The following is a 26,492-nucleotide window of genomic DNA, read 5'->3' as shown; positions in this document are numbered from 1 at the left end:
AGGCACCAGACTCAGCGGGGGGGCGGGGGGGGGGACAGAATCAGGCATGCCTGCAAAAGATGATGTGCACACACATGGTCCTAAAAGATGAGTAGTGTTGGCCAGTCAAGAAGGAATGAGAGGAAGAACAGAGAATTCCAAGAAAGTGGCACAGCCCAAGCACAGGTCAACTGGAGAGAAAAAGCCTGATAAATAGGAAGAACCACAGCAAGTTAGTGCTGTTAGAGCATAAAATGTGGCCATGGGAATGGTAGGACATGAAGATGGGGAGGTGGAGAGGTCCTGGATCATGGAAGGTCTTGCCTGCAATGTCACACATGACAGAGGCTGTGAGAGCATGTCTGACAAAGACCCATTCATTTTGCAGAAAAGAAGTCACTGGTGACTTTAATAAGAGAACAGGAGTAGAACAAGGAGACAAGAAGTCAGATGACACAATTTAACAGCAAATTGGAGATATGGAAGAAGAAGTGGTTCTCTCCAGTTCCCTGGAGGAGAAGGATTGAGTAGAAGCTAGTGGTGAATTGGGGGCAAGGTTTGCTTTAGAACAAACATGTTTATGGGGACCTAATAGAGGAGGGAGAGGAGATGAGAGACAGGCAAGATCCCTGAGAGGGCAAAACACATGGACAGGTAGAGAGTCGCCGCGGAGGGGAGGGGATGCCTCATTCTCCACGCCTGGAAGAGAGGAGGTAAAGAGGATGGCGTGACATTTCAGGAGTGCAGGAGAGCAGAGCAGGAGGTAGATTGTGCCTGGGGAGCACAGCTTTCTCAACCAGGAGGCCCAGAGGAGTCCCTATGGGCCCTGTGTAGACACAGAACACAGATGTGAAAGGTCAGGGAGGGAAGCACGGGCTGAGGGGATTCCCGCCTGCCTTGCACACCCACACTAGCAACTAAAATCTGTGCATCCAAAGGTTCATGTGTGCCAGCCTGCTTTTCCTCCCGAGTCTCCTTGCATTCTGTATTCTCGGCTACAGGATGCCAAGCAGGAGGCCATATTTTGAGGGCCAGCAAAATGACCAGATTCAAGCCAAAAGGCTTGCAAATTCTTCACTGTGCAGGAGCACCCTGAGAAAGGAATCCCCTCCACCTCAGATGGGCAGGCATGGCTTCTCTGCCTCTGAAGCCCCATGAATGCCACCACCATCCAACTTTACTGTCCTGTCTCTCTCTGTGAGTGACAAATGGAGGGAAAGAGGACGGACCTAGAGGGAAAGGAGGCACAGAAACGGAGAGGTTGGTACAGAAGCAGAGCCTGATGGACAGAGCAGGAAAACGCAGAGGAGAACGAGAACAGGGCATGGGGATGAGCGTCAGGAAACATATTTCAAACATTTAAGCATTAGGGTAAGACCACACACCAGATCTTTAGCAGAGAGATTTCCTTCACACAATTGGCCCTGATCTGCTTCTGTAGCCTCTTTAGCTGTCCTGAGAGGTCCCCTCACCCTCCACACTTTGCTGCCCCTCTGGATCTTCATGGATGTTTTCTTTTGCTAGAATGCTTTTATCTCATTCTCAGCCTGGCTGACAACCTCCGTCAAGGCTCAGATCTGGGTTATCTCTTCTAGAAAGCTTTCCTTGAAGCACCCCCTGCCCCTCTGGTCTGGCCTAGGCGACCTGTACGCTCATGACCCTCCACATGGCAGATTTTTGGACCACTTATTACATCAACATAACCTGCTAACACGTCTGTCTCTCCTACTAGACTCTGAGTTTTCTTGAGACAGAAGTCATGTTTGATTCATTTTTCTCCCCCTAGAATTTGGCATGGAATAAGCATTCATATAAGCCCATCAAACTAAACTGAGCCAGGGTAATGCTCAAAACATCACTCTTCTCTGCTGGCCACAGGATTGCCAGTAAGTGAATAAAGACACTGGATGTGAGGGTCCTCCGGCCTTCCCCTCGTCCTGGAATAAGAAGCACCTGGCTGTGCTGAAGCCCGGGGGCCATGTCAGGGAGCTCCATCTCTGTGGAGCTCTGGCTGTGGGTGGCTGAGACGTGGGTTGCTGCAGAGCCCTCAGGAGTGGCTCACCTACCACTGCTCACCCTGTAACCCTACCTGGGATATAGAGAGCATGCTCATTTCTAGCATCCCTTGTCTTAGTGGATTTCCCTATATCCTTCAGGACTGCTTAATGCAAGGAAAGGTCAGAATTATGAGGGACCCTGTGTCCCAAGGAAGCACTTCCATGGCACTTCTACTTCTGGCAGGGCCAGCAGTGACCCTGGGGGTCCATGCTGTGTTTCACCCAACACTTCATTGCACACTGTCATTGTGATGGTCATTATTCTTGTCTCAGGGAGAGATGGTGACTAATAATAACATCACGGGAAAAACAAATGCAAATCATTGAACAAGCAGATCCTGTAATGCATATTAATAATTCAAAGTAAATGCTAAATCTATCCCCCAAGCCCCCAAAGAAAAGAACCTTCAAGCATCCTGAACTCGATCTTCATGTCAAAGATTTGCTACACACTTTGTTTACAGCTTGGGCACTTAGGACATCTGGGTGACTTAGAGAGAAGGACCCTATGGGCTCCTTGGGTGGCCCAGTTGTCTGACTTTGGCTCAGGTCATGATCTTGGAGTCCTGGGATTGAGCCCCTCATAGGACTCCCTGCTCAGCGGGCAGTCTGCTTGTCCCTCTCTATCTGCCCCTGCCCCTTGCTCATGCTCTCTCTCTCAAATAAATAAATAAAATCTTTAAAAAAAAAGGGAAAGACATGCCCTAGCTATGATTCCCCCCTCCATCCCTTTAATCAATTCCTCCTTGATGCCCATTACTCACTAATTACTCCCCTGTTGTAGGTTGAGCTATGTCCTCTGCTTAAAAAATAGGCTGAAGTCTTAACTCCCTCTCTCCCTGTACCTGCAAAGGTCACCTTATTTGGAAATAGGGCCTTTGCAGGTACAATCACGTTAAGCTGAGCTCATACTGGATCACAGTGGGTTCTCTTTCAAAGACTGGCGTCTTTAAAGGGGGAGAGCAACTTAGCACAGGAAACAGAAGGCACAGAGGGAAGAAGGCCACATGTAGACGAGGCGGGGACCGCAGTTATGCTGCCACAGGCCAAGGATCGCCTACGACCGCCAGAAGCTAGGAGCTGATTTTGGATTCTTAGCCTCCAGAACTATAAGAGCATAACTTTCTGTTGCTTGAAAACACCTAGTCTGTGATACATTGTGACGGCAGCCCCAGGGAATGGATACTCCTTCCCATCTCCATCACTTAATGGGGGAAGAAGCCAACTGTGTGGTTCCCATGGCTCTTGCCTTTACCATGAATGCATCCCATGAGACCAGGGCAGGACACGTGCCTGGCAGGTGACCTGACCCCTTAGGGCCTTGGCCCGACAGCAGGAACCAAGAGAAGGAGACACCACTCAGGGAGAGTGAGGAATCGGCCACCACAAAAGAGAGTAAGTGTTCATGAGGCTCCAGTGGTGGGAAAATAACTCGGTCAGGAAACAGCATGCAAGTCTCAGAGGTCCATATGCTTAAATGCTGAAGAGTGTGTAACATGAGGCAGAAAACGCAATTTCATAACACACTGCATGGGATGGGACCTTTGAGCAAATTTTATTTTTAAAAGAAGAAAAGAGGGATCCCTGGGTGGCGCAGCGGTTTGGCGCCTGCCTTTGGCCCAGGGCGCGATCCTGGAGACCCAGGATCGAATCCCACGTCGGGCTCCCGGTGCGTGGAGCCTGCTTCTCCCTCTGCCTATGTCTCTGCCTCTCTCTCTCTCTGTGACTATCATAAAAAAAATAAATAAATAAATAAAAATAAAAGAAGAAAAGAAAACCCTATAAGGTAGAATGGTGGAAGGGTGTTGAATGCCAAGGAGACAAGGAACTGCATGAAAATGTATAAATCTAAGGGTAGAAATATATCAGAGGAGGAGAAAAAGACAATACGATGCAAGCCACATGGACAACATGACTGATGTATTTGTTTTAACACATACGATGACAAAATGAAGTCGAGGACCGTTATTGCAATGGACAGCCTCAGCTATCCAGACATCTGTTGAAAGCCTCATGTGGCTAAAAGCAAGGCATCTGGTCTATTCCTATCTTGCCTCCGTGGCAATTTAATCTCACAGATTGATGAAGAAGTGGCCAGCAGCAAAATGAAAGTCCTAGGAACCATAGGAGAAAGGGGCTATTATGTCATCTCATTCATTCACTTGACAAATGTGTTGAATGTCGTGACACGCAGGGTGCTGTATATTCATTTACCACAAAGATGAATTAGGTAGAGCTCCTGCCCTCAAGAAGCCCACAACTAGTATGAGCGAGTTAGACATAAGCATCCCCCTAGAATTACAATATGATTAATGCAGTCATGGGTAGAGGCACCAACTGTTCTGGGAAGCACAGAGGAAAGCAGTCAGGGCTTGGGTATAATATCCAAGGAAGGCAAGAAGAATGGGTACAGCGAGACCCCTACCTTAGATGCCAAGAAGGCAGATGCTTGGATAAACGTGAAAGGGAAGGCAGTTAGGAAGCTCCGAAGCCTCTCTTTGTCAGAGAAGGAGGGTAAGGCATTTCTGAGGTGGAAAGAGATCTGGAGAGTTGCTCAGGGAACTCCCCAGTAACAGCTCAGCATTTTTCAGAGAACGTATACAAAATAAAAAGGAGTCCCCTTAGAGATGAATTACACCACAGATAGTGAGGAGAGTGGCAAGAGGCCCACGCCCTGTATCAGCTCTTCCAGAAATGCTAAAGCGGAGCTGGTTTGTCAGTGTTCCCAGTTCCGCTCAGAGCAAGATCTGGGAGGAGGAGTGGCCGAGTGTGTGGTGGAGGCTGACGTCCTTAGGCCCCATGATGCGCTCACGGAGCTCCTCAACCCCTACCTGCCGTCCCTTCATCAAGGGAGAAGAGGGTAGGAAGAGGGGATCTGAGGCCCAAGTAGGAGATTGTAGGAGAGCTACTGAGGGCTCCAGATGCGTGCAAGACTCCTAACTTCCCAGATCCCATGGGGGCCAATGGAGGAGCCAGGAAGAGGTAAGAAGAAGGCCAGAGCAGGAAAATGTCATCTTGGTCTCCACAAAGAGCAGGAGATGGACTGAGCAGTAGTACCACTTATAGGCATCTAAGCCGTGCTAGACGTGTGTTCTCGTCTACAGATGGAGTGATCTTGGAGTCCTGGGATTGAGGCCCTCCTAGGACTACCCTGCTAAGGGGACACATTGCAATAGCCCAGCTGGGATTCGCATCTAGGTCTGTGCTCTCCCCAACATACTCTGCTACGTTAGGAAAGATACCAGTTCTGTTCCTAATTTGGTGCCTTGGGTAGACCATTTTTCTCTCTGAGGCTCAGTGTCCTTATCTATAAGATAAAGCAACAGCAACTCTCCAGGGCCCCTCTCTGCTCCAACCTCCTAGGCTTATTCCTTGGATTCTAGACCAACCCTCTTCAGCTGCATCCTGGCCAACCGACCCAGGACCCCATCCTCACATTCCCACAACGCCTTTCCTGGTGTCTGGCCTGGACTACTCACCAGCACAGTGTGCTTGTAGGCCCTGTGAATCACAATGCTGTAGCCAAACACAGTCACATCCACCTGCTTGACCCACAGGGCCAACGACGGGTCCCGGTCCTCGTTCTTGGCTGTGACAATGAACTTGGGGAAAGCATCTGAGCTTGGCCTGCTTCCTGTGGTGCACAGGATGAGTGGGCAGCTGGTCTGGAAGTCAAAGGCGAAGCCATCAAAGGTCAGATAGTGGCCATAGCCTGAGACGATGCAGGAAGCGTCGGTGCGGGGCTGGCAGTAGTACAGGCCTCCTTCCTCCATGCAGTACTCATCCCCTTTGCACGGGATGCTCTCACAGTGGACGCTGTTATCTGTGCCGTTGCAATAGCAGAAGATCTGACAATCCAAATCCACCCAGAAGGTCTCATTGGTGGCGAGCTGGTGCCCCTCAAAGTTGCAGCCGCACTCACTCTGGGGCACACACTGGCTGCCTAGCAGGGCATAGCCCTCGTCGCACTGACACCCCTCTGAGCAGGTGTCCACACAGATGGGGCCCAGGGCCAGCGTCTCACAGGTCTCCATGCATGTCACACACTCCTCGAAATGGCTGTTCTCCGGGCATTCCAGAGCTGGGGGTGGCCAAGGAGAAGACAAACTTGAGAAAGGGACAGTGGTCAGAGACAGAGTGTGCCTGCGTGCACTCGCTGGAAGCATGTGGTGGGTATGTGTGCATGCTGCTGAGTGTATGTTGTGCTCAGCACTACTGTCATCCTCATTTGGGGGTGACCAGAGGCTCAGTGACCCCCTCATGGGCTCATGTGTTCCTGGTGTACTTTGCTCTCCAGGTAGAAGATTCCAAGACTATGAGCCTGCGTGAGCACCCGCTTGCTAAGTGCTGGGCATCGTTGTAGACAGTTTGGTGTAACTTTGCTCAACCACTGGGAGGTAAGCAAAGTCTTAATATCATCTCTGTCTTACAGATGAGAAACTGAAATTGAGAAATGAAATCCAGCCCATAAGTACCAGAGAGATTTGAATCCGGAACTCTCAATGTGAAGTCCCCTGACTCAACACTGGAGAGGAGTGTCCTGGAAAGAATCAGTGCTTTGGGGCCATCTCTATGGATACCATCACTTGTGGATACCATCACTGAGCTCAGTTTCTTCTTTTCTTAAATAAAGATGATACTAACCTAGCACAGTCACTCTGAGGATTGATGACCTGACATATTAAGTCTACGGTAGAGTCTCAGTAAATAGAAAACCTCTCCCCTATTATCACTTCCTTCTATTAGGATATACTTTTATGAAGGCATTTTTACTCTACAGATTGGCTTTCTCTTTGCCTTTCATTTCTCTGTTCCTGGTGCCCTCAGATCTTTTCTACCTCCTCACCCATGGTCACCCCCACCTTCTTTGCTCACATTCTTTCCCCCACCTGGAAGGACCTCCCAAAGCCAAATCCCACACATCTGTCTGGACTCATTTCATATTGCACTTCTGCCCGGAAGTCTTCCTTGGTAGATCACGTCTCTGAGTCACAAAGTACAGCACATCATACGATAACAGTATGTGCTGCTCACTCTGGAGCTCCGGGTCATCTTCCCATTTCTCTTTGATATTTTAGTCGGCCAAAATTTGACCTGGGCAGGGCATGGATGAAACCAGGAGCCAGAAGAAATCTACCTACAAGTCTGTGTACTCTAAAGATCTGCAAAGATCCCCACTCTCCCCAGGGACGATAGGTACCTATTCTTTAAAACTTTCTTTAGCTTTTATGCATACCATCACTCCTTAATAGTGTTTTACAATCCAAGGACAGAGAGGACACTACAGAGAAATAAATTGCATGGCAATAATAGCTCTGCCCACAAGTACCAACTCAACAGATCTGCACTACGTACTGAAAGCCAATCCTTTTTCCTCTGGGCTAAAGGACTATCTCCACTCCCGTTGACTACAATACCATACGGCTTTGGAGTTGAAGGCTAGTTCAGCACTGATTAAAAATGTCCGTATAGAGGGATTTTCACATTTGTCTCTAAATTATGAATGTTATAACATTGACTGCAGGTTTATGGTGATAGCAAATAACATGACTTATTTAAATGGCTCTCACTTTATGACTTATTGTGTTGTCTGAATTTGTCTGAAAGTCTGGAACATACAGACGTGAAGTAATAAAACTTCCCCTGGCCCCTGAAATGCCTCTGTGAAATTATTTAATTGAGCAGCTTGGCTCTGCCAACAGGAGGGCTGGTTAAAAAAAAAAAAATCTCTGAACACAGAAGCAGTGGTTGTCTCTCACTAGGCTCAAAGAAGATTGTGTTTCTGATTTGCAGCTGTTACTCAGCCCCATCCTCGGTCTGCAAGACCCTGACCAGATTAACCCCTTAGTACTCAAGTCTTCCTTGATCAGATATGTACGCTCTGGTCCCTCTGGTCAGACCCATGTGCATAAGGTTTGGCTGAGACATGCTGGGGGATGCCTCAAACTTGAGCCCTGACCCTCCACCTGAGGAAAGCATGTTCTCCATGACTGCTTTTGTCCACATGCCTCTCTCTTAAAAAGGCACTTAAAAGAATTTCCTCCAGCTCTGCAAAGGAGGAGTGGTGAGAAGCTATTCCCAGCAGCCATCACACCAGGAAAAGAGGGATTTACCCCCATTTCACCACATTTTGTACCCACAATGCCACCAAATTGTGCTCTGTGTAGTACAAAAGCAATCCAGAAACACTTCCCACTGGGTAGAGTTCATAGTCTGAGAGGACAGCAAACATGGCCAGGCAACAAAATGGATTTGGCAGGGGGCAGACTCAGTAACCCTGTACTGTGAATGAACTCCAACGAGAAAACTGATAGCAGGAGCAGGGACAGAGATCATAGCAGATAAGCTGCAGAAAAGACCAGAGAGGCCATGGAGGCAGATTTAAAAGGTTTGGGAACATATTGCAAGGTCCCACTAGATGTGGTGGTCGGGAGAAACCGTGGAGCTTTTCTTCCTGTAGGTGACATATGAATGCTCTCAGAATTCCAGCTTTATAATTGACAACATCTGCTATTAATTCCTCCTTGGTGTGGTTAAGGGTCACCAAGAATGTCACTACCTTCTCTGAGATGACAGCCACCAAACCATCCACATGCTCCTTGGGATCCTAAAGCTCAGAAACCAGAGATTTAAAAAGAGAAGCCTGTATATGTGTATGCAATGTGTGTGTGTGTGTGTGTGTGTGAGAGAGAGAGAGAGAGAGAGAGAGAGAGAGAGAGAGAGAGTTAATTCTTAGCTCTAAGATGTTTCTGTTAAAAGGGCTTAGTAGCAAAGCAAGAATACTTCCATAGCAATGGATAAGCCTCACCCAGATCTTGGTTTCTAGGAACATTCCCCACTGAGCAGAATTAGAGCTTCTTGGAGCAATGGCTGATTCTAGTCTGGGGTAGGGAAGGTTACAGAAATGAATGTAGAGAATCTTGTTTCCCAGAAAGTAAGAAGGTGACCAAGGCACACCAAAAGGACATAGAAGGCAGCCTGAAGGGCTCCCACAGGCCAAGTCTGGGAAAATTTTAAGACCAAAATCATGAACAAATGTAACATGAAATATAAATAATTGAAAAAATAGGAATTTGGATGTCCATATTGATAAGATCTATGATTGACACTTAGGTTGCTATGTGTCCATCCATAGCCGAATGGATAAAGATGTGGTATATATACATACAATGGAATATTACTCAGCTATTGAGAAAGAATGAAATCTTGCTATTTGCAATGACGTGATTGGAGCTAGAGTGTACTATGCTAAGTGAAATAAGTCAGTCAGAGAAAGACAAATACCATATGATTTCACTCCTACGTGGAGTTTAAGAAACAAAACAGATGAACAAACAAAGAAGAAAGAGACAAACAGAAAAAACGGACTCCTGAATACAGAGAACAAGCAGGTGGTTGCCAGAGGGGGACGGGAGGAGTGGTGAAATACATAAAGGGGGTTAGAAGTATACTTATTATAGTGATGAGCACTGAGAAATATATGGAATTGTTGAATCATATTATATAGCTGAAACTCATATAACAAGGTGTGTTAATCATACTTTGATAAAAAGATGATTGAGATAAGATGGACAGATGGATGGATGGATGACTGGATGGATGGATGGATGGATAATAGATGGATAAACAGGCAGACACACAGAAGAGAAGGGACGTCTCTTGCTTATAGCAGAATGATATCTATGGTTTGCTAAAAGTGGACAGAGTGCTGGAGCTGGAAACCATCAGCTTGTAATGATCATGCTAAAGAGCAATACAAGCAAAGATCATCAATGGACACTAAATTGAGGTGGGGGATTTCAATATCAGCCTATAGCTAGCATTTTGCCCCACTTGCTTTACCATCCTCTCTCACAGTCTCTGCAAGATACTTGCATGTTCTTCAAGTATCTCCCACAGAGTGGAGACATTTGACAACATCTGAGCAGGGGACCAGCATGCCCATCACCACTGAGAGGTTGGACAGAGCATGCACTACATGTGATGGGATACCACGAGAAAACACACATCACCTATGCAGGAGTCTGAGAGGGCATGCACAGCAGAACCTAATCATGAGGAAACACCAAACCTAAATGGAGGGCCATTCTATTTTAAAAGGTAGAAAGCTGTATTCTTTAAAAATTACAATAAAAGAGAAAAGAGAAAGAAAGCTAAGGGATTTTTCTAGATTAAAGAAGACTACAGAGATGTGACAGCTGTAAACACAACATGTGGTCCTGGACTAGATCTGTATTGAGAGGTGGGGGGGGGCATAAAGGATTTTATGAGTCAATTGACAAAATTGAAATATGGATATTAAATGATGGTATCAGTGTTAAATTTCCTAAGGTCAGTAACTATACTGTGGTTCTGTAAATGAGTGTCATTATCCAAAGGAAATACACACTGAAGTATTTAGGGGCAAAGGGGGTATGAAGTACCCAATTTACTTTCAAATGCAGAGAGAGAGCTCAAGAGAGAATAATAAAGCAAATGGGGCAAAATATTAACTGTGGGTTAATCTGGGTAATGGGTATGCAGATAGCCTTGCAACATTTCCATAACTTTGCAGTTATTTCAAAATAAAAAGTTCTGAGAAATAAACCGACTTAGATAATAAAAGGAGATATTGTGGAAGAGAGATGAACAGATGTAGATGATGGAGTCCTAACGGTGCCATTGGTTTTGGTTTTGGTTTGGGGCTGATCTTTTTGGTGAGAAAGGGATGGGATGCGGCAGTTCTTGCTCCAGGCATGGGTCCTGCCCTCTCCACCACTCTTCCTGCCTCCTCCTGGTCTCCCCCATCACCAAAGGGTGTTGTATGTCGGGCCTTCTCAGCAATTATTCTAATTACTACTAGCCCTGCCACCGCCCTGCTGAGAGGGGTCAGATCCCCCGGGGACAAAATGAAAAAACAGCAACGTGGGACTTGCCCCCAGGGAGCAGTGCTAATCTCTACTCGGTGAAAGGCACTCTGATGGATCGCCTTCTGTTGAAAGAAGGAAGCCGTTCTTTGCCAAGAGAGGAGGCACCAATGGAGCCATCACAAAGGCTTCCAGTCTTTGATATGACATGGATCCTCCAGGAGCTAAAACCAAGAGTCAATAGGATGGCTAATCCTTCCACAATGAAGAGACACCGTCTTATGAGAAACAGAAATGAAGGTGAGAAACAGTTCTGGTTTGGGGTGAGGGGCCACCCAAAGGACCCAGGCGACTAGGAAGGTACCCACAAGAATCAGACTGCCCTTGAGTTCAATTCCGCCCCCTCCCAGGTGTCCTCCCGCATCCCGGAGCCCCGAACTTACGGCAGAAGTCATAGGTCCGCCAGGGGCCCACCTCCACATCGGCATTCTTGCAAGCGCTTGCATACCGGGCCACCGAGTCACAGAGCTCCGACTCGTTGCCTCCGCTCTGGCAGAGGCGGAAGAGGCAGGTGCGGTAGTAGGCCGTGACGTTGACCACCCCGTGGCACTCGAGGAAGGAGCTGTTGGAGGGGTCGTTGATGATGCCACACCTGGAGCGGCTCCGGTAGAATTTGAGCAGCTCCGAGTCGTTGTTGCAGGCCTTCAGCAGATCCCCGCACTCCCCGTTGCAGATCTCCTCGAAGGTCGTCCAGCTTTCCAGGAACACCGCCAGGTTGTCCGTGCACTTGCCGTTGGGGAGGCAAAACTCATCGCTGGCGTTGGCATTAAAGAAGCCACACAACCCGCCGGTGCAGTTGAAGTAAGTGGTGGAGAGCCGGATGTACAGCAGGCCGATGTCCGAGTACTGGACGGTCACCACGCCCCGGGACTCTACTGTCGTGCTGTTTTTGTTTCGATAGATTTCCAGCTTCCCCGAAGGATGGAAAAAAGGTAATTCCACTTCCTGCCCGTTCAGCTGAAAAATCAAATCACTGTCATCAATTCCAGATGCGCACAGGGTACCCACAATTTCCTAGGCTATGAAATGAAGACGTGGTTCTGCCCGGGGACTCGCCCTTTGAGAAATGTCACGAAGCTGGCGGGCTATGGAAACCACACTGACATACACAGACTGCTTCTTCGTGGCCATCTCCATTTCTTTCTTTCTCGACTCCTCGGATTCAACATATTTGCATACTATTTGCATATGCGTAAGACCCTAAGCAAGCCCAAAACAAAAGTGAAATGTGAGCAAACATTGTCTTGACATATATGTGGCTCCTTCCATCTGCCTGACAGCTCCACGGAGGGTACCCTTCCTTCCCCATCTTTCTGGCCCCTTCCTTTCCTTCCAGTTTGACTGTTCCTGTGTCCCAGCCCCTTGGGGACATTTATATCTAATTATCTAGCGTCCACTCATCTATCTAGCTTCCACTGTTTACTATTCTTTTAATAAATTGATCTCAGACAGTGTGTCGTGGGAATGAAAGCAGCCTCTTCGGTTTGTGGATGTGTGCTTTCCAATCTCCTGGCACAGGACTGCGTGGACATCTGTTTTCTAAATTAGATCTCCTGGGCACCTGGGTGGCTCAGTGGTTGAGCATCTGGCTTTGGCTCAGGGCGTGATCCCGGGGTCCTGGGATCGAGTCCCGCATCGGGCTCCCCGCAGGGAGCCTGCTTCTCCCTCTGCCTACCTCTCTCTTTATATCTCTCACGAACAGATAAATAAAATCTTTAAAATAAATAAATAAATAAATAAATAAATAAATAAATAAATAAATTCTGTGATTTTACAAAATCCATGCTGACCTGGGAGCAGGGAGATCCACCTACCATCATACCAGCTCCACCCCCAATTAGCTGTGAGGACCTTGTCCCTCACTTAGCCCTTTGGGACCTTCATATGCAAACAAATAGTGGCACTAGGTGACCCCTAATGATCCTTCTAGAACAAATGATCTGGATGCCTAATGATGAATATTTTAGACCAGGTCAGAGGGACAGGAGGTGCTCCTGCGGGAGCCGTCTACATTACCCCGCATGGGTTCCCATCTACAGGTAGGAGAGTCAGTATAGTACAGAGTCAAGAGTACAGACTTTGAAACCAGCCCGCCGGGGCTCAAATGCCACTTGATGGCTGTGTGCCCCCGAGGAAGTTACTCGACCTCTCTGTGCCTCACTCTTCTCACAGGTAAAATGTCAATGAGGATGAAAACATATCCCTCATGGGATTAGGTGTGATACTGCTTAGAATAGTGCTTGGCACATAGTAAGCGTCTGATAAGCATCGGCTGTTATGCAGAGCTAGTCCTGCTGTAGCTATGTCTAATTTGAGAGATTCCAGCCTCACTTTGTTTCACATCCCCCCTCACTACCCCCCACCCCGGCCCGAGAAACTGATTTGGTGCTGAATGTTAGAAAATGTGATTTTGCAAAATCCATGCTGGCCTGGGAACAGAGAGATCCACTTGCCATCATGCCAGCTCCACCACCACTTAGCTGTATGGTCCCTGTCCCTCACTTAGCCCTTTGGGATCTTCATATGCAAACAAATAGTGGCACTAGGGGACCCCTAATGATCCTTCTAGAACAAATGATCTGGATGCCTAATGATGAATATTTTAGACCCCTTCGGAGCCATTGCCTTCCTGGAATCCACTCGTGGTCGGAGGCAGAGAGGCACGCCTGCAGAACACAGCTCCTTCACTTGGCCAGACTCCTCAGAAGAGCCTCCAGGGCATCAAGAGTCTTACCTTGACTTCCGAAGCGCCGACGCCTCCTATCTTGACCTCCTGGTCGGCCACCAGGATGCGGACACCTCGCAGCCAAGCAGGCCCCACATCGGGCTTCTTCTTGTTAATGTCGATTTCTACGTACTCGGGCCGCTCAGGGCAGGTCTTGAGGAGGGTGTAGGAGAACTCGGCGGGGAAGGCGTAGGCGGCGCCGTCGAAGGTGTGCAGCACCTGGTGCTGGCTGAGCAGACACACGGTCTCGCGCTTGGGGAAGCAGCCCTGGTAGCCGTCCTCCACGGCGCACACCTCCCCGCTGCGGCAGGTCTTGTTGAAGCAGTAGACGTCGCCGCCCTCCTCGCACAGGCACTGCACCGTGCAGTTGGCCGTGGCCCAGAAGAACTCCCCCATGGTGTAGTAGTGGCCGTCGAAGTCACAGCCACACTTGTGCAGCGGGACACACTGGCTGGTGCTGAGCACAAAGCCTTCGTTACACTCGCAGCCCTCCGTGCACGGCGTGGCGCAGTTCTGGGAGGCCGTCAGGTCGGAGCAGGTGTCGGGGCAGCTGCTGGTGCACACGGAGTAGTGGCTGAAGCTCGGGCACTGCAGCGTGGACACTGACGTGGGGGAGAGGAGAGAACGTGACAGCAGGTGAATGCCCCAGGTGCCAACCACGGGGATCCAGCACGCACAGGGGCTGCAGGAAGGGCGCTCCTTCTGGACCATTTAGCTCCTAGAATGAGGGCCCAGTGGCCACTCATCAGGGAAGAGACTTGAGGTGGTGTCTGTAGAAACAAGCTCCAATGCTTTGTGATCACCACTGGGAAACGTGATTGAACTGTGAACTTGACTCTCATTGGATCATCTTGACTGAATTAAACCAGGTTGCTGACCTGACTAGACTGATTGGTCAACACTGATTAATGAATGGATGACCTACAACCATCAGGATGCCTTAAGATCTTCGACTGATGGACCTAGAGGTTGATCTGATCTTAAACAGCCCGGCCCATTCTTAGGAGAAAAAACAGGTCCAACTTGCAGGACAAATGAAAAATGTAACTGTGGGAGCAGCCTCTTGAAAACATGAAATTTCTAACAGGGAGGACACTCGAAAATACCTCGTTGGGCAGAGAAGGCTGTGAAAATGAATACTCTGCGGTCTTAAAAATAAGAAAGAACCTTGGTTATCTGAAGATTATGTGCACACCTGCTCCTCCAGACTAGGTTGGAAATAGATGCCTTCTCAAGGCCCTTCTTGCCTCAGAAATGTCGGTTCTTATTTTAAGTCCATCTGAGTCTACATAAATATTTGAGTCGGGTTGACTGCAAGAGGCAGGGGCTCAAGGGACTGGTAAACTAGCTGTCTGGATCAACTAGAATTCATCCCACTAACATGAGAGAGGTGGGGGGAATGTGGAAGGTAGGAAAGTAGTACCACTAGGGGGAAAAATAGCCATTATGGGCAACTTAGTTAGGCATTGTGGATGCTCTTAGATTATACAAGGGTCTTAGATTATACCAAAAAAAAAAAAAAGCCACAATCTCAAGTTGAGTCAGGATTTGGATGCTCCAGGCATCATAGAGGTTAGTCAATCACACAACGAAGCAACAAGAAAACACTGTCTCTTAGAGTTTTGATCAATTCTCTAAGAATTGAAGCTGATACATGATGATTTTGTGACTCCAATAGACAGTGATAGGAAAACAAAACAAAACAAAACAAAACCTCCCTTCAGCCTTGGAACTGAATGAAACTTTGAAACCTTCTCATCTGCATGGGAATCTAAAATGCATGGATATAATGTTCTGTGTGCTCACGTGGAGAAAACCAAAGGCCAGGAAAAGAACAGAATTCTGAGAAGCTGTTCTTTTGTTGGCTTATGTTAAGAATTTACATAACCAGGAAAAGAGAGGTTTACTTGGGACAGAAGGGGAGAACAAGACGACTAAATGGTACAAAACACTTAATGGAAAAGGTAGGTCGAAAGAAACTCAACTTTCCCACACTGTTGGGGCTTTCCCTAACTGCTTAGCGTTTCCGAAAAAGGGTTTCCTTTCCCGATATTCTATGCTCCCTGGCTGCAGCCCTTTTCCCACCGACACCAGTGGGTCAGAGGAAAGCTGCAGAGCCAGAGACACAGAAGCTAGAGGAATGGAAGGTGGAGAAGAAAGAGCCACAGAACAAATGCTGTTGGTTCCATTTGGGAGGTGAATGGTTTCCCCCAAAGCTGGTGGGGATTACTCAGACCAGCGTCTGTGTTTACCCAGTGGCCACAAAGGTAAATGCTTCCACCTCTGAAAACCCCACCGCCTGGCTGAGCTCTGGGAGAGCCGTCCCTTCCTCCAGCCAATCATTTCCTGCCACGCATTCCTCGTCCCTGGACCATTTATGCCCATCGGCAGTTTCTTGTTTTCTGGCTATGCTGTTGGGTGGGGGGGGGGAAGGGGGGGAGTAGAGATCTTTGACCCTTCATTCTTCACGATATATGGCTATTTTAACGTCACTCTCACTCTTGGGGATTTGACTCAACAAGGAGATTTCTGGTGGAGCCCGGACAGCCTCTCCCCAGCCCCCTGCACAGGCACGGCCTTGCGTGGGGACAGGATGCCAGCTTACCGCACCCGGTCTGGACCCGCCAGTCTCCGATGGGGATGCCGAGGCCTTGGCACACGAGCGCGTAGGCCTGGATGGCTTGACAGAGGAGCGTCCCGTTGTCCCTCACGCTGCACAGGTCGTACACGCAGCTGTGCACGAAGGCCGTGGGGTCCACGGCGGTGCCGCACTCCCACAGGGGCCCGTCCGTCTTGTTGAGGAAGCCACAGTAGTCGGGCCCGAAGAAGAGCGCTTCGGTGGCCGCGTCACACACGGTGCAGTTGTCCACGCAGCCCGAGTCGCACTTCCAGTCGGCGTGGTACACCCGCCAGCTCTCCCCGAGGTCCAGCACGGACGTGGCCGGCCTGCCGTCGGGGCGCAGGAAGTCGTCCAGCGGGTTTTTATTGTAGTTCCCACAGAGCCCGCACGTGGAGTTTATATAGGAGCCTGGGATGGAAATGGAGGCGTAGTGCTGGCCGTCAAACGTCACTAAGAGCCCAAAATCCGTTTCCACGGCCGTAGACATGCCACTCTGGTAGATTTTCACCGCCCCCAAGTCTAACGTGACCGGCAAGGAAGTCACTAGGTCATTAACCTGCCAACAACAGTAATGGTAAAAGGCAGGTGAGCAGGTGCCAGGGCAGCGGGTCCGGCTGAGGTCGGGAAAGGGAGGCAAAGCGACTCAGTGCTCCAGAGAGAATGCCCACCCCCCAAAACCAGGGCTCCAGGAAGCTTGCCTTCCATCAAGGCAGAGGCCTGGGGCAACCCACAAAAGCAGGGTGGCGTGGGTCAGCCGAGCACTGTGTGCATTTGAGCCATGACAGATGTGCGTTGCCACCGTCATTCTAGACTTCTCTGGGGACCAGGTGGCTGTCAATCCTTCCTGGCTGGCTCTATGGCTAGCTTCAGATCTTTTCGGTAAAGACAGGTCACCGTGCCTTTCCTTTTTTACTCTTCCAAATTCATTCCTTTAAGTCTCAGCTGGAGTCATATATTTTGCCTGATCTCGTCACTAGGGCCTATAGCAGTCCCTGACCCCTCCTCCCAGCTGAAATGTGTACCATAAGCTGGTCCCCACAATTTAGCTTTGACGCTGCCCTGGTATTATTCTCTGAGTGTTTCACTCTGTTACCTCTGTTACAGGACTGTATCGTGTAATCATTCAGCAACAGCCAACAAATTTAAATGCTTACTGGGTACCAAGCACTATGTTAGGTGCTGAGAAATAAAGAACAAAGAAAATAACTATTATTCAGCCATCAAAAAAATGAACTCTTGCCATTTGCAACGACGTGGATGGAACTAGAGGATATTATGCTAAGTGAAATAAGTCAATCAGAGAAAGACAATTATCTTATGATCTCACTCATATGTGGAATTTAAGAAACAAAACAGGATCATAGGGCAAGAGAGGAAAAAATAAAACAAAATGAAATCTGAGAGGGAGACAAAATATACGAGACTCTTAATCATGGGAAACACACTGAGGGTCACTGGAGGGGGAGGCAGGTGGGGGAATGGGGTAACTGGGTGATGGGCATAAGGAGGACACATGATGGAATGAGCACTGGGTGTTGTATAAGGCTTTTGAATCCCTGAACTCTACTTCTGAAACCAATAATGCATTACATGTTAATTAATTAAATTTAAATTCAAAAAATTTTTAAAGCAAATACTTGCCCCTGCCCCTCACGGAGGTCTCAGTCTACTGATTTATCTGTTTTAAATCTGCATTAATGGATCATGCAATGAGAGAACAGTAAGTGAACACTATATCCAGCCTGGGGGAGTCAGACAAGACTTTTTGGAGGCAGTTAAGTCTGCCCGGGGTCTTTAAGGATGAACAGAAGTGGCCAAAGAAAGAGTGGGGGCAGGGAATTGCAGGACAAGAGAATAAAGGCAGCATGGTTAGAAACAGCTGCGTGAGTGTGGGGACATTCATCCGGTGTTACTGGACTGCAGAGGGGAAGGGGTGGCTGGACGGAAGGCTGGAGACATGGGCAAGGTCCATGGTCCATTCACACTCAACAGATGGTGATTTAGGCCTTTCTGTGTGTCAAGCACTCTCCTAAGAGTTGGGGATTAGCAATGAGTGAAACAGGACACACATCTCTGCCCCATGGAACTTATATTTTAGTTGAGGAGACCAACAACAAACAAAATAAATAAATAAAATATATGCCTGGTATGCCTGATAAGTGTTATGCAGAAGAACAGAGCAAGGAAATGTGGATCAAAGTGCTAGGGAAGAGGGTTCTTAACTTGAAATAGGATGGTCAGGGAAGGGGACATTTGAGATGAGGAGGCAAGCCATGCTGTTATCTGGGGTGAGAGTGGATCACACAGAGGTGACAGCCAGGCCCTAAGGTAGAGTGTGCCTGGATGCTCCCGGGACCTCAAGGGGCTGGCGTGGCTGGAGCAGGGACAGTAGGGAGAGGGCAGTGGTAGATGATGCCAGAGAGATAAAAGCAGTCAGAACAGGTAGACCTTTGTCGGCCATTGTAAAGACTTTGGCCTTGACTCTGAGCAAGATGGAGAGCCAAGAGGGTGTCCAGAGCAAAAGATTGACACGATCTGACTTCCGTTTTAAGATAATTTCTCTGGCCTCCCTAGTGGGAATAGACCTTGGAGGGCACTTTAAGCCATGTGTCAAAACAAAACAAACTCCACAAAAACAAAAGCAAATAAGACAACTTGGATTTCTATTCTGCAGTGAAGGCCCCAGAAGGTTTTAAGTAAGGGATTGACCTAGTTAGATTTGCATTTCAGAAAGCCCACTCTGGCCAGCATGTCAAGATTAGAAGCAGAGAAGCCAGACAGGGAACTGATGTACAAGTCCAGGGGAATGGGGCATCAAGGCCCAAACTACATAAGACACGCGAGGGTGGGATGAGCTCATGGAGTCCACTCAGGCCTCATGTTTTTTTTTGCAGTGGGGAGTGAGAAGTGGGGGAACAGTCAAGAGTGAGTCCCAAGTGTCTGACTCATGTAAGTAGGTGGCTTGAGAAGCCTCCAACAGAGAGAGTTCACTTTCTTCTTTTTTTTAGGCTTAACATGCCTAGCACCTGTAGACATCATGTTTGTGGTCTGGGATGGGACGGTTAGCCTAGCTCAGTCCTAGGTGGGACAGCCTGTAAGTGCATAGTCAAGGCACTGGACCCATACCAATTTCAGGTATGCAGGGAAGACAAGGGTCTTCATGGCCACCATTGTTGCTACTTCCTGAGTTTTCTAGGATGTGAGGTAGTAGCTTGTCCCAGCATCACTCGAAGATTTACCAAGGTAAATGCCATGTGCAATTGCCTGTCTCTAGAGATTAGTAGGACTAAATGGGGGAGGGGACAAAAAAAATAGGCTTGGGAAATAAGCCATCCCACAGAGAGCTACAAGTAGAAAGAAAAACCTAGGAATTGATTGATCCATCCTTATCTCCTAGGTAGCAGGTTAGCCAATAAGGGTGAGAAAAGCCATGCTATAAGGAAGGTCAGCTAGAAAGGGCACCGGATGACTTTTATGTGCTGTCCATGCTGAGATAGATACGAAACCTTCCCCAAGGTTGGTATAATTTTAAGTGCCGAACATGCCAGTTGCTGGGCACCCTCCTCCACTCTCACTCAAACTCCTGCTAACAAAGGGCAGTCTTCTGGGTCTCGAAGCAGGAGCCATGGGGTGGGCCATCTCTGAATATTGCAACAGTTCCCGCCCCTCTCCCCGACAATCATTTCTCTGCACTGGATCTTGTCACACTTAGACTGACTTAAGTCCTGGGCTGACCACAGGCACCACACTGGCCTGGTTTATACCTTCCTTCCTGATGTAAGTGTTCACTGCACTCCCGTTCACTCCCACATGAAACGTGTCTCTGTTTAAACCACAAATTAGAGAGTCACTGTGTTTGTCTCCCACAGCGCTCCGAGGAGGAGCTCCTGGGTGATTTCTTATTTCCTTCCTCCAGTCCCAGGCCTCAATTCTCAACTAGCCAGCAGGAGATGAACCTCACCTCTTCCCTTCCCTTCTCTCTATATTCTAATAATTTCTCTCTTTGACAGGATGTGGGTACAGGGGAGGTTAGGAGAGAGAAGTAGAATTGTAGAAGCATAGGTCTTAGAATGAAAAGAGATTTCAGTGGCAATGGCAATGTGGGAACTGCCACGTATAAGGTGCTTACTGGGTGTCAAGCTTTATACTAGATATTGCTCATGTGGCTGTTCTATTTCATCCTCATGACAAACATATAAGGACCTTATCATCTCCTTTTGCTGATGAGGAAATTGAGGTTCAGGGCTTGCATGACTGGTAGGTGATAGGGCTGGGCTCCAAAGCCACTGCTCTCTGCTACCTCTGTCCCAGTGCTGAGCAGGGGTAGCTAAGTCCAAATACAGCTCTAGAGCCCTGTCACCATTAGCATATACAATCCTAAATGGCTTGTTCTGTTATTTGAGGACAATCCAAAGGGGGGAAATTAATATATAGAAACCAGTCCCCAGGGACGCCTGGGTGGCTCAGTGGTGCATAGGCTTGGGAAATAAGCTAAGTGGTTGAGCATCTGCCTTAGGCTCAGGGCATGAGCCCTGGTCCAGGGATCGAGTCCCATTCCGGGCTCCTGCATGGAGCCTACTTCTCCCTCTGCCTGTGTCTCTGCCTCTCTCTCTGTGTCTCTCATGAATAAATAGATAAAGTATTTTAGAAAGAAAGAAAGAAAGAAAGAAAGAAAGAAAGAAAGAAAGAAAGAAAGAAACCAACCAGTCCCCAGCATACAGAGAAAGGTGATCTGTACCTTGCAAGAACAGATCTTACTGGCCATTCCCGGCCAGGCCGAGTGTGTCTGGAGAAGTCAGCTGCCCCCCAGACATTTCCTTCGTGCTTCCCATCCCTCTCCCTGATTGTCCCCACTTCACCCTGGGTGGGGGCTCCGCCGGCCAAGGAGCCACCCTCCCAGCAGAGCAGGTGTATCCAGAGACACTTGGAACCCATTTGGCAAAAGGAAAAGGAAGCCATTGTTAGCTGACAGTTGGAGTCGCATAACCTTTTCTTTCTGAAACATTTACATTCATATCCACAACTCCCTGTCGCTACAGAAAATTGAGGAATCCATGCCCTACGCTTGGACGATGGAAAAGACCCATACAAAATTAGCAGAGCCGCTGGGCCTGAAAGAAATGACAGTGCCCCTTTCCTTCTGACAAAAATTCTGACTGTGAGTGAAAAAGAATTTTAATCAAAATGGAAAATAGAAATAAAGCTTAATGCTTTCTTCCTCACCTACAGATATCATACATATCATCCCCAGAATACAGGCGAGCAGGGGAATGCTGGCGAACGTTTTTCTAGCTTGCAATAGTAGCATCTATCTACAATGCTTCACATTCACATTTACAAGGAGAAGTATCGTGCTCAACAGCACGATAGAAATTTAAAAGGGAAAACCTCTGAACTTCTGTACCTGAACTCTTACCTTGATGCGATATGCAGAGCTGTCCCTAGAGAGACTAACCAAATAATAAGCAAATTGGCATTTCAGCCACAGTAAAAACTCACTTTCCTAATTATGACCGTGATAAGCTGTACAGACCTAGGACACGCAGAGCTAGAGAAAGTGAAATTAGTTCCTCGGCCCTGCCTTTTGTTGGACATGCTGTGTCAATTAAAACTACAACACATATTTAAAAAAAAAAAAAAAAAGGAAGAAGAAGAAGAAGGAAAGAAATCCCCTCATTGGCATCCGTTCTGGTTTGTAATCTCTGTAATGACCTCCAAGCATGGGGATTAAGGATTGCGCAGGGTGACAGCAATCAACCCCTTGTGGTCTCGGCTGTTATTGCTTGAATAAATACGTGGTTGCAACAAGGTTGGCATTAACATGTGAAAATTAGGGCCTCCACAAATTGAGTAATTGCTAGTGGCTTTTTGCTCTCCCGCCTTTATGGATGCCCCGGCTTGAAATCCAGGTGGACGGTGACAGGAATCATTTGCATATGCTAAACAGACCAGCAGAGGCCCGCCTTCCTCTCTCTCATTCCAGGCAGGAGTAGGGATCCTATTAAAGGGTGTTTGGACAAAGCTTTCACAGAACCTGCCCCCTGCCCCACCCCTCACCCCCCAAGAGCTCACCAAGCCTAGTCCAGGTGTCCACACAAGTAGTGCCTCTGGAAACACTGAACAGTTTGGAGCTTTCTCTAACAATGAAGCAGTAGCTCGTAGGCAAACAGGATGGTGGATGGGTGAGAACGGTTAATGACAGGCTGTACTGAGTCATGAGTGTGTACCCTGCGTTTGCACCATCTCCAGGACATGACCATGTGGCTACCACTGTTGCAAGCCAGGTCCGTGAGAAATTGGGCTTACCTCTCTTCCAGTAACTTCAGAAGTAGCTTGGACATGTGTGCACATATGTGTGTCTGTGTGTGTGAGAGCCTGTGTGTCTGTGTGTATCCGTGTTTATGAGGTTACTAGGAATGTAAATGTACTTTAAGTCCTATAGCAGACAGGCATATCAAGGAGAGAGCTGGGGTGGGCTCTTGTACAAATAAGATTTAGCGTCGTAAAAATTTTTTACAAGATATTTGCAAGAAGAGCCACGCATCACTTTGGTACGGACATCACACAGCAGAACTGGCAGCTCTGAGAAAGTCTTCCCCGGGCTGAAGAACCTCCAGCTTCTCTATCTTCCCAGGAGGGATGGAGGGGGTCTCACCTTGACTTTTCCGTAGCTTCCCTTGGGGATGAGAATCTTGTAGCCATTCAACTCCACAGAGAGCTCCTTCACCCAGGAGACAGCAGAGCCCCCACGGTGTTCGTTCTTGGCCTCCACGCTGAAGAAGGGGAGGCTGGAAGTCTGCAAACACTGTCGGGCCAACAGGTAGGCACAGGAGCCTTGGAAGTGGAAGAGGAAGCCATCAAAAGTGTGGTAGTGTGGCTCCCCGAACACCACGCACGTGCTGGTCTCCACGGGGCTGCAGTAGTAGAATTTGCCTTTGGGTTCACACACTTCATAGGGGCTGCAGGAGGCGTCCTGGCAGTAGATCTCGTTGTTGAAGTCCAGGCAGCGACACTTGATGGTACAGTTCAGGTCATCCCAAAACACTTCCCCTCGCCGAAGGAACTGTCCTGCGGAAGAATGACACGAGAGCCAACATTTATTGAGCACTTACCCTCTGTGCCAGTCAGGGGGCTGATGTGCTCCCTGCATTATACCCTGTAATCCACACAAGAACCCTACTTGGCAGGTGTTATCCACCTCACTTGACAGAAGAGGAAACTGAGGCTTCGGAGCACTCAGCCACTCAGGGGTAAGGCCAGGTTCCAGGCCCAGGCTGTGGGTGTCCCAGGCTACCTCTTGGCATCATTGTCTCCACACCTGAGAAGCACACTCTCATTCAAGGGAGGACATATCGTCTTAATCCACAGCAAAGGCTATGACCCACAGGAATCATATCTTTCCCATCAGGAATAAGAGGAAGGGTGTTCTGGAAACAGGTCCAGTTTATCCTGGTAACTAAGCAATACAGTTGCTTCACATGCTAATTTGTTGACTCGTTCACTCACTCATTCATTCAGCAAACATTTGTTGGGGGCCCTGTAGGTGCCAGAAGAGATCAATAAGCATGACTCAGGAGTCAGACACACAAGTTTAAACCCCAAACTCCCTGGGAGGATTCTGGAAGGGCTGAACTCTGACTTCAAGGGCTCACAAATCCTGCAGACACTGCTTACGCAGAACCTGCATTATACAAGTTGTCTTCTCTCCACCCAAGGCCCTGCCCAAATCTCATCTTTATCCACGGAGCAGAACTTCTCAACAGAATCCAGGTCAGGAGGAGAAGCGAGTGTGTGTGTGTGTGTGTGTGTGTGTGCTAATTTAAAAAGTATTTACTACTATTTGGTAGACAATCAGTCCTTAAAACCATTTGCCCAAATACATGATCTCTCCCCCACCCCGCCAGCCACCAAACCTTCCAACTTTGCCAGCTGTTAATATCAACCCTCAATTAAAATAGAAGCATCTTGGGTAGGGGCCTGTGATCTTGTCCTTCCTCAGTTGGGTGTCAGAGCCAAGAGACCTGGAAAGTGGTCACAGCTCTGCCATCAGCTTCCAAGACTACTGGCTTACTTCCCTCTGCCTCAGGCTTCTGACCTGTAAAATGTGGGCAGTGTTATTGCCTCATCCCAAGGGGAATAATGAGACTCTAACAAGTCGGTACATATTGATAGAGGTGGAGGCATTTGTAAATTGAGAATGTCTGAAAAGGAAAGCATCAAAGATACAACATTAAGAAATGTAAATAATGGGGGCACTTGGGTGGTTCAGTTGGTTAAGCGTCTGCCTTTGGCTCAGGTCATGATTCCAGGAACCTGGGATGGAGCCCTCATCGGGCTCCCTGCTCAGTGGGGAGCCTGCTTCTCCCTCCCTTCCCCGCCTGTGCTCTCTGTCCCTATCTCTCTCTCTCTCTCAAATAAATAAATAAAATCTTAAAAAAAAAAGTGAAAGAAAAGATTACAAAAAAAGAAGCAAAGTAAATAATGTCATACACCAGGAGTTCACCATAGCTTGAAACTGTAGTTTGGAAAGATTGCTCAGGGTTTTTTTTGTAACACTGAATACTTAGTGAAGAGCATAGGCTGCAAGATTGACCCAAACAGAAGGCATGGGTGCCTCAGGACCAGTCCTCTCTGTATCTGTGCAACAGGAACAATGATGTCTCCCAAGGCAATTACGTTTCGTACCTGTTGAGAACAGAGCCCAAATATGGGATAATGGATTTATTCACATTCCCAGCAGGTCATATGCATCAGTCCTGAAGACAGGGCCTGAACCTCAATGCTCTTTGGCACCGGCCCAGGCTGCATACATTTTAACAGCCTCCACTAAGTATGATTTCCAGTCTCTGCTTTTTCAGGCTTCCAATAAATGAGAGGAAAATGCCTTTGAATAGAGGAGGTTTGGACCAAAAGGTAGACTCTTGGAGATAATTTTGTTTGCAAAATGATGATATAATAAACCAGCTCTATGCAAATTTTCCCCTGCTATCACCCAGGGCAAACCCAATTCTCATTAGATTGATATATGTCCAGTGGCACATCAAAATGCACGGCAGTCTGTAGAAGGATATTGGATTTGTCCTGAATGTAAAACCCAAACCCATAACTCAGGGCGAGAAGAATGAAGTCAAAGTGGAGACTTTGTACACGGCTGGCATCTGACCAGCTCTATGGGTCTGCAAGCCAATGTTTTCCATTATCACAGCATTTCATTCCCAGGACTCAGGCGAGAGGCTGTCCCTGGGCACTTAGGTTGCACAGCCACAGGGGCCGAGGCATTGGGTGGGTCCCTAGTCCAGGCCATAAAGAGGAGAGAGATAAGGTGGTATTGGCTTGGTATCTCTCACAGACCTTAAGTGAAGCTGTCTTTACACTCTGTAAGGGAGGAGGGCACCATCTCTGAAAGACAGGGGAGCTTTATAGCTAGGTTCTTTGCCATCTAGTTTCATACCGGCTCAGCTCCAAAAACATTGATTTACTATTTGGAACATGGAGGACTTTACAGAGTCCACAGAGACAAGGATGCCCAGGCAGGCCATCTGTACAGATGACTTTTCCGTTAGAGCAAAGTCAGGAGGTTTGATCAAGCCTGACCACAGTGCAGGGAATGGGGCAGAGAGCGTGGCCCTTTCAGGCCAGGTGAACTAGGTTTTTCTGCATATTACATAAGCTGAAGCTGAGTCAAAAGAGAAATCCGAGCTGCTGAGACATGCAGGTCCCCAGACCATGCTTTCTATCCAAGGGGGCAAGAGACCTCCTGAAATCTGCATCCTAACCCAAAACTTTTCTTAAACATCTACAAACACTTTCCCCAGGGTCTTCCTCTGTGCTTCCACAGCCGCCTACCCTCTTGTCCATCACAGTATGTCCTATATTGTGTCATCATTGTTCCGGTGGCTATCTTTCTTTCCACAGCAGCATCATGGGAACCAGAGCTCCTTCATCTTCAACACCTACTGGAGACGCCAGTACCTGGCTGGGGCTTTGAAATGTTCTTTGGAAAGGAGCAATGGCTGGTGGGCTAAGTGGATGGATGAGTAGACGGTTGGGTGAACAGACAGCTGAATGGATGATTTCCTACTTCTAGTTGCTCTAACCTCCACTCCAGAAGCAGAAATACTAACAGAAATACGGTTTTCTGAATATTTTTAGGCATGTGAGAAGCAGGAATCTACAATCCAGGATGTTCTTGGGCGAGTCCTGAG

At 48.1% G+C, this 26,492-nt stretch overlaps 1 protein-coding gene across 1 annotated transcript in view; it reads right to left on the bottom strand.

Moving 5' to 3' along the window:
- TECTA (tectorin alpha) overlaps nucleotides 1-26,492 on the bottom strand; it is a 66,142-nt gene that overhangs the window by 31,567 nt on the left and 8,083 nt on the right. The window contains exons 5-9 of the mRNA XM_077893897.1: nucleotides 22,943-23,355; nucleotides 16,273-16,843; nucleotides 13,677-14,269; nucleotides 11,326-11,899; nucleotides 5,516-6,117 (exon numbers count right to left, since the gene is read on the bottom strand). Coding sequence (XP_077750023.1) covers nucleotides 5,516-6,117; nucleotides 11,326-11,899; nucleotides 13,677-14,269; nucleotides 16,273-16,843; nucleotides 22,943-23,355 — 2,753 coding nt within the window. The remainder of the gene's footprint in view (nucleotides 1-5,515; nucleotides 6,118-11,325; nucleotides 11,900-13,676; nucleotides 14,270-16,272; nucleotides 16,844-22,942; nucleotides 23,356-26,492) is intronic.

The sequence above is a fragment of the Canis aureus genome, chromosome 3 (genome assembly GCF_053574225.1).
Source record: "Canis aureus isolate CA01 chromosome 3, VMU_Caureus_v.1.0, whole genome shotgun sequence".
Taxonomy (NCBI): Eukaryota; Metazoa; Chordata; class Mammalia; order Carnivora; family Canidae; genus Canis; species Canis aureus.
The sequence above is the reverse complement of the archived record's forward strand: the minus strand, read 5'-3'. Positions and strand labels throughout refer to the sequence as shown.